At 44.4% G+C, this 13,396-nt stretch overlaps 1 protein-coding gene across 1 annotated transcript in view; it reads right to left on the bottom strand.

Moving 5' to 3' along the window:
- Positions 1-13,396, bottom strand: part of dock11 (dedicator of cytokinesis 11) — a gene marked incomplete in the record, with an annotated part of 95,834 nt that overhangs the window by 65,937 nt on the left and 16,501 nt on the right. Inside the window, 10 exon segments of the mRNA XM_036146209.1 lie at positions 1,454-1,594; positions 1,777-1,860; positions 3,267-3,346; positions 3,788-3,971; positions 5,413-5,547; positions 7,262-7,357; positions 9,628-9,694; positions 11,467-11,549; positions 12,087-12,176; positions 13,187-13,303. Coding sequence (XP_036002102.1) covers positions 1,454-1,594; positions 1,777-1,860; positions 3,267-3,346; positions 3,788-3,971; positions 5,413-5,547; positions 7,262-7,357; positions 9,628-9,694; positions 11,467-11,549; positions 12,087-12,176; positions 13,187-13,303 — 1,077 coding nt within the window.

Raw genomic sequence — 13,396 nt, 5'->3', positions numbered from 1 at the left:
GTATGGAAACTAGGGAGGGGGAGAGGAAGAGTGTGCGCTGCTTTCTAACCACAAATATGGATGTGATCGTTTCTCCGACCCACTTCTCTTAATGCAGGAGGAGCAGATCAGCCCGTTTCACGACTGCACAGAGCCACTCTGCTGAAAACACATTCCCTGAGTTTTTACACGATTCGCTGGAGAGTTTTGGTTAAGGCCACAGGAAAGTAAATGTATCATCTGTGTGTAGAAGTTACAGCTGGGTTGTTGTTATTTATTTATTTTTTTTGGGGACGTTTGGGACATCGGAAGCTTTCCAGGCAGACCCACATAAATAATGAAGGTGTATTATCTGGGGCAAGGACTGCAGAGAGGAATGACCACAATCTGTGCTGGAAAAATAAAAGCAGCGTGTTGTGGTTAAATATGCATGCCAACACACAGAACCGCAAGACTGGTACCGTCCTGTGGGTTTTATTCACCAAACGATTTCATCCCATTTTATTCACTTATTAAGAAGGTGTGGCATAAATATAAATGTAAAAATTGCAAATACTCATACTCTAAATGAATGATGCCTCAAGATGTGAAGTTCACCAACTTCTGGAGAACTGAGAAATCTGCTCGATCGTCCTGATCATGATCGCCCGTTCGATTTCGAAAAATCCACCCCTTCGCCTGATCCTTGAATGCACCATGACAAGAGCTAATGGGTCACGCAGAAGTTTTAAGATGTAAATAATGCTAACCATGCTACTCGTGCTAATGGATAAGATAAGATGCCGAAGGCAGATTCAAATGCGAGCGCTGGAATTATTTTGTCTTTATTTTGAAAAATCTTTAATCGCAGAGCTGTGTAAGACAGACTGCTCTCCCCCATGCTGCCTCTGGCTCTGACATGAATGAATGTTCACAGAAAGGCTTCCTAAGGCTCCTGCATAATTACAGCAAATGATGCAACAATCTGACACAACAGGAAATGTGGCCTGTCATCTATTTTGAATGGATCTTGTGGAATAAACAACAAAAAAATAATCTGTTATTTGGAGGTGTGCAAGAAAAGTCAATCTGTGTTGTAGGACTGGAACAGGGATGAAATTATGTCTGTTTTTAAAGGGGATCCATCTCTCCGTGCCGAATTTCAATGTCTTTGTAGGTTTTTAGCTACGGGGCGAGAGACTGATTAGTAACTGGGCTGTAGTTAGTATTATCGGATTTTACTGTATTTCATTAGTATGGTTTCATTTTCAGTTTATCGAGAAAAACAGAACAAAAGTAAAAATTTTCTTATTTAAAAAAAAAAATATGTATATATATATATATATTAAATTATTTTTATTTTTTTTTAACAGAACAAAAGTAAACATATTCTTATTTAAAAAAAAAAAAAAAAAAAATATATATATATATATATATATATATATATATATATATATATATATATATATATATAAATGAAAAGACAATAACATACGTTGGTGAGGACCCCATCAGCCTTCTCGTTAACGCAGCCCTGCAGGCTGAAGGTGAGGTCGTGGCAGCTGACCATGATGCGGCGGCCAAATCGCTCCTCGAACGGCTTCACGTCTGGCTCGATGCCCGAGAAGTCCAGCCTCTGGAGGGTGGACAGGGCGGGGGGAATTGGTCGAATTGATGGAGAGGCAGGAAGGGAAGGAGATCAAAGAGGAGAGCAGGAGAGGGGAGGGCGGACGGGTCAGGAGGAGTGGATCAGCAGCGAGATAAATAAATGATAAGGGGGGGAAAAAAACGAGTATTAAAAGCATAATCCTTCCTTACCTGCGTCTCAGGGTCCAGGGAGAAAAGCTTTTGTCTGCCTTCATTCCTGTTGATCTTATTGAGCTGGTCCGTCTCCCTCACATACTGCAAAGTGCACGGAGCAAAGTCAAACTAAGCGTCTCAATCTTTATTCTCTCTGCCACAAACTGACTCCTCTTTCACTGAGATGCTCTGGCTCTCTCTCCCCTTTAAGCAACTCAAACAGAAGACAAACACACTCAGAAAGGGGAGGCGGGGGGGGGGGGGGGCTGTTATGCAGACTAACAAGTCAGACCCTCCAGTGTCAGACAGAGCCTGGGCTCCTGTCTGCCCTGGCTGTGAGCAGCCGGCAGACAGGCTGGACCAGGAAGCAGCGGAGGCCCAGAGCCAACGCAGGGCTTTGTTGTCAGTCAGCAGCTGTGGGTTTGAACACATTAAAGCTGCGATGAGGGTGTGGAGGAAACTCTGAGGCATCTTCTGCCCTGTAACCCTGCCTTGCTGCAGTAGAGTAACACTATGAACAAAAGAACCGCAGCCAACGCTCACCTTTCCTCCAGCCCTGCAGTGGGATTTAACCCTAAACCGGCGAGATACCCCAGCTGGATCGGGAGCTGGACGGCTCTGCGTGTTTTACAGCAGAAATACGAATCCAATCAACCTGCAGCTGAAACTTCCGCATAGAATCGGGGGGTTCAAACAAACGCTTGCGTTCGCAGACATTCTGCCCATTTATGTTTAAACGTGCAGAATAGCAGAGCGATAAAACCTGAAAAATCTGGAGATTTTTGTCTGTTTTAAATCTGCCATACTCCGACAGATGCAGTTTTATGCATTTGCATTTTATGTCACTGTGATCAGTAGAAATTTGCGAAAGAATTAAAAACCCCAGAAGCTCATACAGCGCATTGTGAACATATTCACGTTTCCCATTACAACCACAAACTTCACCGTTTTACTGGTTCTCAAAACTCTTCACACGTGAAAATCTGAAAAGTGTGGTGGGCATTTTTGTTCTACCCGCTTTAGTCTGATACCCCTGCATGAAATATCATTCATCCCTCCTTCAGAAGTCACCTAATTTGTGACGGGTCCTACTGCTCGCATCTTAGTCCAAATATAACTCCAGCTGTTCTGTCAAGACCTCAGAGGTAAAAATTTTGACTTTTGATTTAACGTTTGATCACTTTCAAAGTTCTTCAGCAAGAAAACCAATGCTGCGCATCACCTGGAGCAACCCATAGTGATGGCAGCATCATGCTGTGGGGGTTGCCTTTGTTCGGTGGCAACAGGGAGGCTGGATGTGGCTGAATACATCCAATTCCAGAGGAAAACACGATACAGACCGTAAACTGGCCAAAAACCTTATGAGGCGCTGCGTAGCTTTAATATGGCCACTAATCCTCCACTAACTGTCATTTTATTTAATACATTCAAGACTTAGGGTTGGAGCATCATATTTACCAGCACCACATGAGTCGCACCTCTTCAGCTGAATCATCCACTGGTCTTACCCTCATGAGTTCGGTGTGCAGGCTCCTGCCCTGGCTCTCCTGCAGACCTTCACCCTTGCCTTGGCTCACAGTGTCGTCGTCTGGTAGGAGAGGAAAACAAATGTTCCTTCAACAAAACCGTTTGTTTAAAGCAGCTTCATCTGACTGACGCCTCCATGCTGCCCTGTTTAAGACAGGACTATGCTCCATCTGCTGGCTCCCAGACCAGTTTGGTCTAATGGACCGAGTGAACCTCCCTGTCCTCCCAGCATCTCATCACAAGCAGAAAAACAACAGGGCTTTTTGGATTTCTTCCATCGATCGTTGGCAAGACCCAAAGGAGCTGCATAAAAATCCTGGCGTTGCCCCAACGACCGGATCAGACAAGTGAATCAGCAATTCTCTGCCTAGGGAGACAATTAGCTCAGGGAAGTTCAAATAAAGACATGTTGTTTTTTTATATTTGCCTTAATGACTTTAAGCATCATGCTAAGTGACAAAGGGGCTTTTTTAAAAACAGACGCATGAGTAGAGAATCTGACCTGTGGCGAAGTCCAGCGGCTCGGCTCCGTTCCTCTTGTCGGGGACGGCCTCGGTGCCGCTCTGCAGAGCCTGCTTCAGCGTGGCCACCCAGTCCTCCATCTCTGCCTCGCTGTCTGCAGCCAGGAAGTGGCTGTAGCGGTCCTGCATCTTCAGCTCAAAGCCATTGCGCCGCATCTTAGGACTCTGAAGAAGCAAAGCACAAGTTTCTTCCTGAGCTTCTACTAAACAGCTGTTTCACAGATTCGGTGGATTCTTCCCACGGGTTTATGTGTTGCATTGTTCTGTAGACCTTCTGTAGGGCTGTGCACCCCTGTACAGTTAGGAAGTCACTTCAGCGGGACCTGTCAGACAACACGAAGTAGGCCAAAACACCACAAAAGCTCAACACATCCTGGCCTGACCCAAACAAGTTCAAGATCAGAGGAAAAAGAAAGTCATTGGCATCTGTGAGTCTGTAACGGATTACAAAGCCATGTCTGGGGTTTTTGGGACGCCACCGAACCGCAAAGAGAGAGAAAATAACTCCAAGGGTGCATTGACGACTTATGGGGGTTGTTAAAACGTTGCAGGCCTGACTTAGTTAACCCAGTTAACTTCAGAGCAGAGACAATCAACACAAAGGCCCGTCTCTCATTTCCCAGAAACACGTTGACGAGGCCCAAGACTGAAGCGCATCATAACGTCAGTCACACACGGTGTTTTGCTGTTTCAGGACCGGCCGACCTGACATAATCAACGGTAATTGGTGGAACCATGGATGTTGCTCCCTCCCATCAAACCCCTGAAGGAGAATGTCCGGCCATCGGTTGGTGACCTCAGGCTTAAGGACACTTGGGTTATGCAGCAGGACAGCGATCCAAAGCTCAGCAGTAAGTCCACCTGGGAATGGCTCGGGGGGAAAAAAGAGAGGAGGACTTGGAGGGGCTTCAACGCGACTGAGATTCTTAAACACGACCATAGACAGAACCTTTGAGCTCGAAAGTCGACCAATGCGGCCGAATTAAGACAATCGTGCAAAGAAGACGAGACAACCCACAGTTACATAAAAGGCTCATTATTGAGAATATTTCCTGGCTGCTGTTCAGCCACTTATTAGTTTTAGTGGGAAATTCTTTTTTCCCTAAGGCCAGGTGGATAGCTGGTAGACAACCATCAGGTGTGACAGTAAAAAGCAAAAACAGGAAGGAGACGTGCAAAGCTAGGGCCTAATTGGAGGAAACCCTGGTAGGAGAATCAAACCCAGCTTTGTTAATCAGTGTGACTCGGCCCAGTGAGCAATCATTCATCCACAAAGCACGATCATCAAGCTGAAAGCTTCCTGGCAGCCTCGGCAGCCGGCCCAGACCTGAGGGAGGTACCAACAGGTTCCCAGTCAACACCGTTACACCCCCCCCCCCCCCCGCGCTCCCTTTTAATCTCTACCCAGTCAGAGGAATGCAGTAAATCTGGCCCAATAAAAGCCGCTAAAAGGCCCTGGAGTGTGGCGAGACAGGGAACCCTACAGCGGGCAGGGAGCTGCTGTACCCACAGAGAAGCCAGGAGAGACGCGCTCACCATGGCTCTACAGAAACTACAGAAACAGCACAGCTCAACGCGGCTGCTGCTGTCGCTGCTCGACGTTTACCTGAACAACGTCTATGCAGGAGTCCAGGTAGATGGAGCCTTTGGTTTCCTTGCAGTTCTTCTCGTCCTTGTAGGAGTTGAGGATGTAGGAGCCGTCAGGGAGCTGGGACAGGTAGAAGTACCTCCGCTTGAACACCTGAAGGACACAGCAGACGACGACGCATCTCTAACAACCCTTAATGACTCAAAACAACGAAATGCAAGATTAAATGTCCACATTTCTGCTGCCACGTATAGGCAAAGTTATACATAACGCTTTTTCACATCTATACACATTTCCAACCATAAATAATTAAACGACAGAGTAGCACATAATTGTCAGGTGATTCATGGCTTTTGAGTAAATCTGAAACGTGTGGTGTGCCTTTGTATTCAACCCCCTTTACTCTGATGCCTCTTAATACATTGTAGTGCAGCCATTTGCTATTAGAGGCCAGTTAATGTGTAAATACAGCAGTTTGCCTGTGTGTAAATTATTCTCAGAAGAGATAACGCTGTCCTGAGGAGGCCTCAGAGAACAGCATGGTGGGAGCGGCATCATGCAGCTTTTCCTCACCGGGGGCAGGGAAGCTGGTCAGAGTTAATGATTAGATAGATGGGCCTAAATCCAGGACAATCCTGGAAGAATACCTGTTAAAGGCTGCAGGAGACCTGAGACTGGGGCAGAGGTCCATCTTCCAGCAGGACCAAGCCTGTAAACATCCAGCCAGAGCTTCAACGGGAGCCTATTCATGTGTTAGAATGGCCCAGTCAAAGCCCAACCCTAAATCTAACTGAAATATATTTAAAAACTAATCTGAATGAAATCAAGCTATCATGCAAAGAATCATGGGCTAAGATTTCAGTGTGTAGAAGTCAAAAGCTGCCAAAGGCATTCCCCTAAACGTCTTGCAGTTTTAAACCTGAATGGCGTTTTGTTTTTAAACTACTGCTTCAGGGAGGCTGAACACATCAGCACGTCACATGGTTTTAAAAATAAAACAACTGATTTTATTACACCAAATCTGATCAATCTGTTTTTGTTTCCTCCTTTTTGTTTCCCAAAAAGAAATTAAAGAAATTATTTTAAAAACTTGCTTTTATTTCAAGCATTTCGTCCGGGAGTTGTCCTGAATTTAAAGTGCATCTACATACAAGCTGTGAATCATGCTGGTTAAACAAGATGGCGGCCCTGCCGCTGTAAACGATGTAAATATAGCAAAATTTTTGCTGCTAGTGGTATCACACAACGAGCTAAGAACAGGCTTCACTTTACTTGTATAACTTCAAACTAACTTAAAAAAAAGTTCATTCATAATTTAAGGTGTTATGGCTAAAAAAAAGTTTCCTCTTTACAATATTTTGACAATATATTTTCCTGAACCTAAATGTAGGTGGGACAGGGGCTTCCATGAAGAAAACAGCATGAAATGCCAAACATATATATTCAGCATTGGATGCTATTCTCTGTATGGAGGCCCAATGAGAGCATTGGCAAAATAAAATCCAGATTTTCTAAAAATGTAATCTTAAAAAAATTGTAAATTCAAATGAATCGATTAAATTGATTTATCGCCCTATTGAAATTGTAAAAAAAAAAGTTCACTTCTGAAGAAAATTGGTTTTGCTAGATGCTCTTTAAGGGCATTGGAGGTAAAGAATGCTGAGGTGTGTGGTCGTCACGTGACAGGAAGTAAAGAAGACACAATGTAGTGAATGGTTAGACACCAGTAGAGGCTGGCTGAGGTTTTAGCTACTGGTCCCCAGCAGCAGGCCACGGGCGTAGGAGCCCTTTAAGTGGCTTTCTGGGCAGCGTCCTCCCCCCACACGTCACGGCGGTAATAACAGACAGGAGCCTGCCGCTGACTCACCCTCATGGAGACGGACAGGCTGCTGTTGATGTTGGCTTTCTGCAGCCAGCCCTGCTTCAGGATGCCCCCCCTCTGGGAGCACAGCGACGACGTGTCCTGCCGATCGGAGAAGCACAGGGGAGCCTTTAAGGGTTACGCTGCTTTCTTCATTCAGAACTTAAGACATGATGAAATAATCTAACGGAGGCTGGGCGTTCTGTCGCTGGGTCAGAACAATTACAGACGTCTGCTCAGAGCTTCTGTTTTTAATCATCTCACACTAATAAGTATCCCGGCAGTTTTCTAAACCGTATAAAAAACAAACACAAAGTTTTTTTGTCAGGAGACTGTTAGTGAGCACAGCCATCCTCCTGTGGGAAAAAAGAAACGGTGGTGTTCAAACTCATCCTCTACACATGTTCTTCATCCTTCTTTGTGATCAGCCTCTCTGCTCCCTCCTGACTGCAGTACTACGTTATGGACACATGTTGCTGACCTTCCTCCCTCTCTCCTCTGGCTGACTGTGGATGCTTGATGTGATCTATTTATAGGACATGTTAGGACTCTGGTTTCACCGCTCCGTAGCTCGCTGCAGGAGCCGGTGAAACGCCCGTCAGGCGGCCCATACGTCCGCCATGTTCCATCGGCACTGGCTTGAGTACACGAGCAAAGGGAACGTCTTTGTTTCCGTTTCAGGACCCATCTGCATTTTGGATTTGAAAACTTCATTCGGTGGCGAAAACCCCTCAAGAGACAATTAAAACAATGTAATTCCTTATGCTTTCTCTTCAGCTCACCCCACAGGTTTAGATCTGGGGACTCAATAAGTCATGGAAGAAAGTGGATTTTGTGCCTACTGAACTTTTCTCTGTTCATCTGGTCCAGGTCCCATTTGTAGTCTACTGGCAAAGATTTTAAATATCCTGGACCCGTATTCACAAACAACCCTAAGACTAAAAGTAGCTCCTTTTAGGAAAAAAAAAATTCTTAGAATTTTACCTCGGTAAGATAAAAGCTATTCACAAAGCATCTTAGGCCCTAAGAGAGCTCCTAAAGAGAAAAAAATTTTAGGAGTAGTGAGGAGGACTTTTAGAGAGCCTAAGAGTGTCTGAGGCAGGGAAGATGGTGGAAACAGAGAGAGCTGACTGGCTGATCCACCACCTAAATAAGCACACACACTTCTATAACAATCATACAATTATTAATATGAAGATAAGGAAAACTTTATCATCCCCATAGAGGGAAATAAATAACTTTCAGCGGCCTGACGTCAGTCGTTTTGCCAAATCCAACCGCTTTATACAAGCAGGAGATCCCAGTAAAATGCTGACAGGTGAGCGCGCATGAATACCGCATAGACGAAGCAGTAAAATGACCAGCATGGCGAATAAACATTACAATGAGCAAATTAAAACAGTAGTGAGGATGTAAATGAGGAGCGTTCAAACATTTTGATCAATTATTTAATTTTTGCTAAGTTTCATCATCATGACAGATTTCTTAATCTATTCTGAATGGTTCATTTCTCTCCTTTCATTACTAAGAGTGTATTTCTGTGTGTTTTTCTCCTTGTACTGTCAACCAATCACAGCTCTTAAAAGACAGCATCACACCTAGCAACGGGGTCAACCACATCTCCCTGAGACAAAGATTTATATCTTTATCTAGAGTCGCTCTCAGCAACTATCCGAATCACTCTGAATTTTTTTTGCTGATAGGAGCTCTCTGAGAGACTGAGGATCTTTGTGAATACAGACACCGGTTTTTCAAAGGCTTCATGCCATGATCCTTTGGGGGAGAAACGGGCCATCAGCAACACCGGTCCTCCACCATATTCAGCAGCGTCAGCGGAAGATCATGGTTACCTTTTCCTAAAATCTCTGCTAACATGAAAAAAGCCAGGTATAAATGAAATAAATCCAAAGGGATGGTCTATAACTGTGCCACCAGTGATTCTGTTGTCACGGCACGTCAGAAACACCATGTAGAGAAGCTGATTGTCTCCATGTTTCAGGGCAGTTTTACTTTACAGAAAGGAAATCTCAAGATCCTTACTGCATGATTTACTTTACTAAATCCAGACGCGGTCCAGCATGAAAGCAGACGGGCTACATTGATGTAATAAGCTGGGTTTTTATGACCTTCCACCATATGGATCGTTTGTCGGTGCGTGTGTGTGTGTGTGTGTGTGTGTGTGTGTGTGTGTGTGTGTGTGTGTGTTGGGCTGGGCCCTGCTTGTTCAATAAGACAAATGTGAGCCCTGCATCTCTTATAGGGATCTAATCTGTGAGCCCTACGGAGCCCCGCTAAAAGCCCTCCTCTCTGAGCTGTCTGTTCACGAGGCTCGCTGACGGCGGGCTGATCCCAGCCTGTGACCGCCGGCTCACCTCGTCTTTGGCGTCTTCATCGATCTCAAACACGTGAGCAGGAAGCTTGTCGGTCTTCAGCCCTTTGCTTTAAAAAAAAAAAAAAAAAAAAAAAGAAAAACGACACAACACGGTCAGCAAACAGCTCTGGTGTGTCAGTGAGAGATCAGCCATCACTTTTTTTTGTCACAGTAAAATCATTAACTTGTTGCCAACTAACATTCATTTTCATCACTAAAATAAGACTTTGTAAATGTTAAAGATTTTTACACAGAACATAAAAACACAGCTAGGATATGAAGGATGGATTTCTACCGCAGGAATACGTTTTTTTTTTTTAAAAGAACACTGAAGACAACAATAAAAATTCTGCTTTGTGTATATTTGGGTTGATGACATTACAACAGGCCCCTAAATGGCACAATGGCAAACACGTGTTTCTTGACAGAGTTTTTGACAGATAGACTGAAGCATTCTAGTTTGCCCCGTAGAATAAACGTAAAATTTGGGGACAGGCCGTCCAAATCTGGGACGTTTGTCACCCTGTCTGCGAGTGCACAACATTTTGAACTGCCCTTCTTCTATTATGTTTGCCATTTAAACACACCATTGATTGGGGACTGTCAGGAAGACGGAGGCAGCCCATTGGTTGTCGTTTGTTTTTTCTTTCCCCGCTGGGAAAACTGCATTGGGTGATTGCATCTTAGGTGCAGTTGTTGTACTGTCGCGTTTAGTTGCTACTGTTTTACAACAAATTTGACGTACAGGCTCGCTCAGGATAAGTGGATCCGCCGACAATTCGGTTTGAATCCAAAGTGCTCCCTCACTGCAGCTGTCGTGTTTGGCTTTGGAACAGATTTCCAAATCTCAACTAGGATTTCAGCACTCATGCTACACTCTGAGGTAGGTGACAAGACCGTTGCGCCCGGCCGACATTCGATTAATCGATCTAATGCTCGTTGCAACGCGCTTACAAACGAAGCCTTCTGGGAGGTCACCAGAGGCACTTGCACGTGGACGTTTGGTTTTAGACGGAGTCATTAGATCTTGATAACTGATAGCAAAAAACTACCATTAGTTATGTAAGTAAGAAACTCCACCGATGTTAGAGTTGACTCATCTGACAGAAACGTCTGACTAGCAGCTTTAAAGGGATCTCTGTGTGCTCCACAGCTCTCTGTGGGGGTGTTGAACTCCTGAATGAAGAAGAGAAAATGAGAGTAAATTGTATTATATTTTGCATAAAGGGCAAGATGGATTTGGTGACGTATTACTTCAGGACGATTCTACAAGATCTGAGCAGATTGTTGGTTTTCTGGTGTGATCAGCAGGGTTGGCCAAGGGAAGTGCTGATGGCCTTGATCTAACCTCCATTGTTCCACACAAAACCAGAGATACAGATTTCACACCATTCTTTAGCCATCTGCATCTTGGATCATCTAGTTGGATTCTGAACTACTGTATTGCTAACCATACATGGCAGTAAACTGCTACGTAGTCCCATTTTTTTAGCAGTAGTAAACATAATCCAGTCCTGTTAAGGGCGGTGTATCATCGGCAGGGTTTGGGTCGTTGTAGAGAGAGCAGCGATGAACCCAGCAACCTCGGAACGTCAGACCTCTCCGAGCTCCCTTTGCTCCGTCTCGTCTGAGATTTAGACTCGCGTGAGCGTATTGAGGATTTCTTGTAGGTCCCCACCCGACAGATCCCTGTGAGCAGAGTAAATCCCTTGTACATCTTAAACGTCTGACAGCGACGGGACTTTTGGTCTTTGCTCTCCGCAGATCCCGACGGCTGAGCGCCCGTCTTTCTTGCGTTACGTCACTTATTCCCATCGGTTTGGGGTCTGACCCGCCTTACCTTGGCAGCATGCGGAAATCGCCCGAGTAAGCCTCGTATTTGTAGTTGATGACGTGCCAGTCGGTGTTGTACATCTTGATGCACTGTGGATCAGAGAGCTGGATTAGCGGCAGATGCAGCCAAATGTAGAAAAGGGGGAAACGATAATCTCCTCCGTCTAAAGCATCCATGTCACTGTTTTGTGCAGGAAACTTTTCATTTGCGTCTAACCAGCTAAGGTGACATCTATTTGAGATTGTCTACGTTTTTTTTTTCTTTCAAACACTGAACAGCTGAACTGCTGGCTGAATGGGTCTTTGTCTGTTTAATGATGTTGGCTCTTTTTTTTAACGAGCCCTTTCACAGCCGCTCCTATGCAGTCATGGCAGTGGGCTGATGAGTCCAGAGTTAGAGTTCATTTCATGCCAGAAAACTCCACATTTTCATTGATGATTAAGAAAAAAAAACTCTCCTCTGCAAGCTTGTTCACGCTGAAGATTTCTTAATAAAGTCCGAATTCAAGTAGAAACAGCTTCTTTTAATTACGCTGTTGATTGATAATAACACAAAGTGTTGCGTCAGACTGCTGTCTTGAGAGTAGCCAAGTTTCCCTCCAAGTCTCGTTCTCTGGCGCTGCATACCTCTTTGGCAAACAGGCTCCTGGCCTCCTGCTCTGCGTTCTGGGGAACAGAGGGAACGACGGTCCTCCTCTGCCGGGAGATCTGGGACTCCTGCGACCAGAAAAACACAGCAACATAAACAGAGGGAGGCGCATGGGAGCATGCACACTTTGCACACTTTGCACCCTGAGGAGTCTTTAACCTGTGAGTCTGGGGACATAGAGGGCTTTGCGAAAGTCTCTGTAGCCTTTTTTCTTTACATTTTCTAACGACACAACCATACATTTCGAGTTATTTTGACAGGATAATATAGAGTAGAGCGGTGCATAATCAGTAGTACATACAATACACGTGTTAAAAATGTGTACAAGCTGATTATAGCGTGTCCCTGCTGAGAAAGCATCCCCAGAGCATGACACGGCCAGCACGTAGGGGCGGGCGATACGGACTTTAAATTTTATCACGATATATTAAGGTATAGTTGTGATAACGATAAAAGTGATGATCAAAGACTAGTTACAGCTTCATGCGGTCGTTTTTAAGTCGCTGTAATGCTTAGTAATTATAGCCCCATAAACACAAATGTGCTTAAAAATATATTTAATAATACAACATATTGAAACAACATTCAGAATACTGTAGGCTTCATCAGGACACTACAATTAATTGGATTTTTGAATTTATTGATATTTATTACTGCTCTCAAGGAATCAAAAGTGCAAAAGATAGTAAAAAATGACATTGCTGACAGGTTTTTTGGGTTTTCAGACACCGCTGATTGGAACTTATGGTATCATAAACCCAACTTTTTTAATCATAAGAATTTTTTTCACAATAACGATAAAACGATATGATAAATGCCCACCCTTACCACCACCATCTATTCTCCAAGGCTTTTCCCAGAATAGTTTTCTTCATTCTATGGTTAAACTCTACATGTTGGTATTTACCAACCAGGATTCTTCTTTCAGGCAAACGATGAAAGGGGAATTTATAAACGAGTATCAGCTTACAGGTTGCTGAATACATGTGTATGCAACACTTTTAAGATTTGTACTGGTAAAAAAAAAAATCTGAAAAGTATGAATCATTTTCCTCCCATGAGAAGCGTTAGAACGTACCGAGACATCGTCGACAGGGCAGAGCAGCAGGTCTCGGTGCGGGTCACTGTGGATCTGGGCCTTCCTCTGAAACACCACCGCTTCATAGTCCAGCGGCTCGATGATCTTCGGCTGCTCCTTGAAGGGCAAACATTGGAGAGGGAACAGGCGACACGTTATTTTCAAACATACGAGCTACAGGCTCAGCTCCAAAAAATGTGAAATTGTGAA

Source organism: Fundulus heteroclitus, chromosome 14 (assembly GCF_011125445.2).
Source record: "Fundulus heteroclitus isolate FHET01 chromosome 14, MU-UCD_Fhet_4.1, whole genome shotgun sequence".
Lineage (NCBI taxonomy): Eukaryota > Metazoa > Chordata > Actinopteri > Cyprinodontiformes > Fundulidae > Fundulus > Fundulus heteroclitus.
The sequence above is the reverse complement of the archived record's forward strand: the minus strand, read 5'-3'. Positions and strand labels throughout refer to the sequence as shown.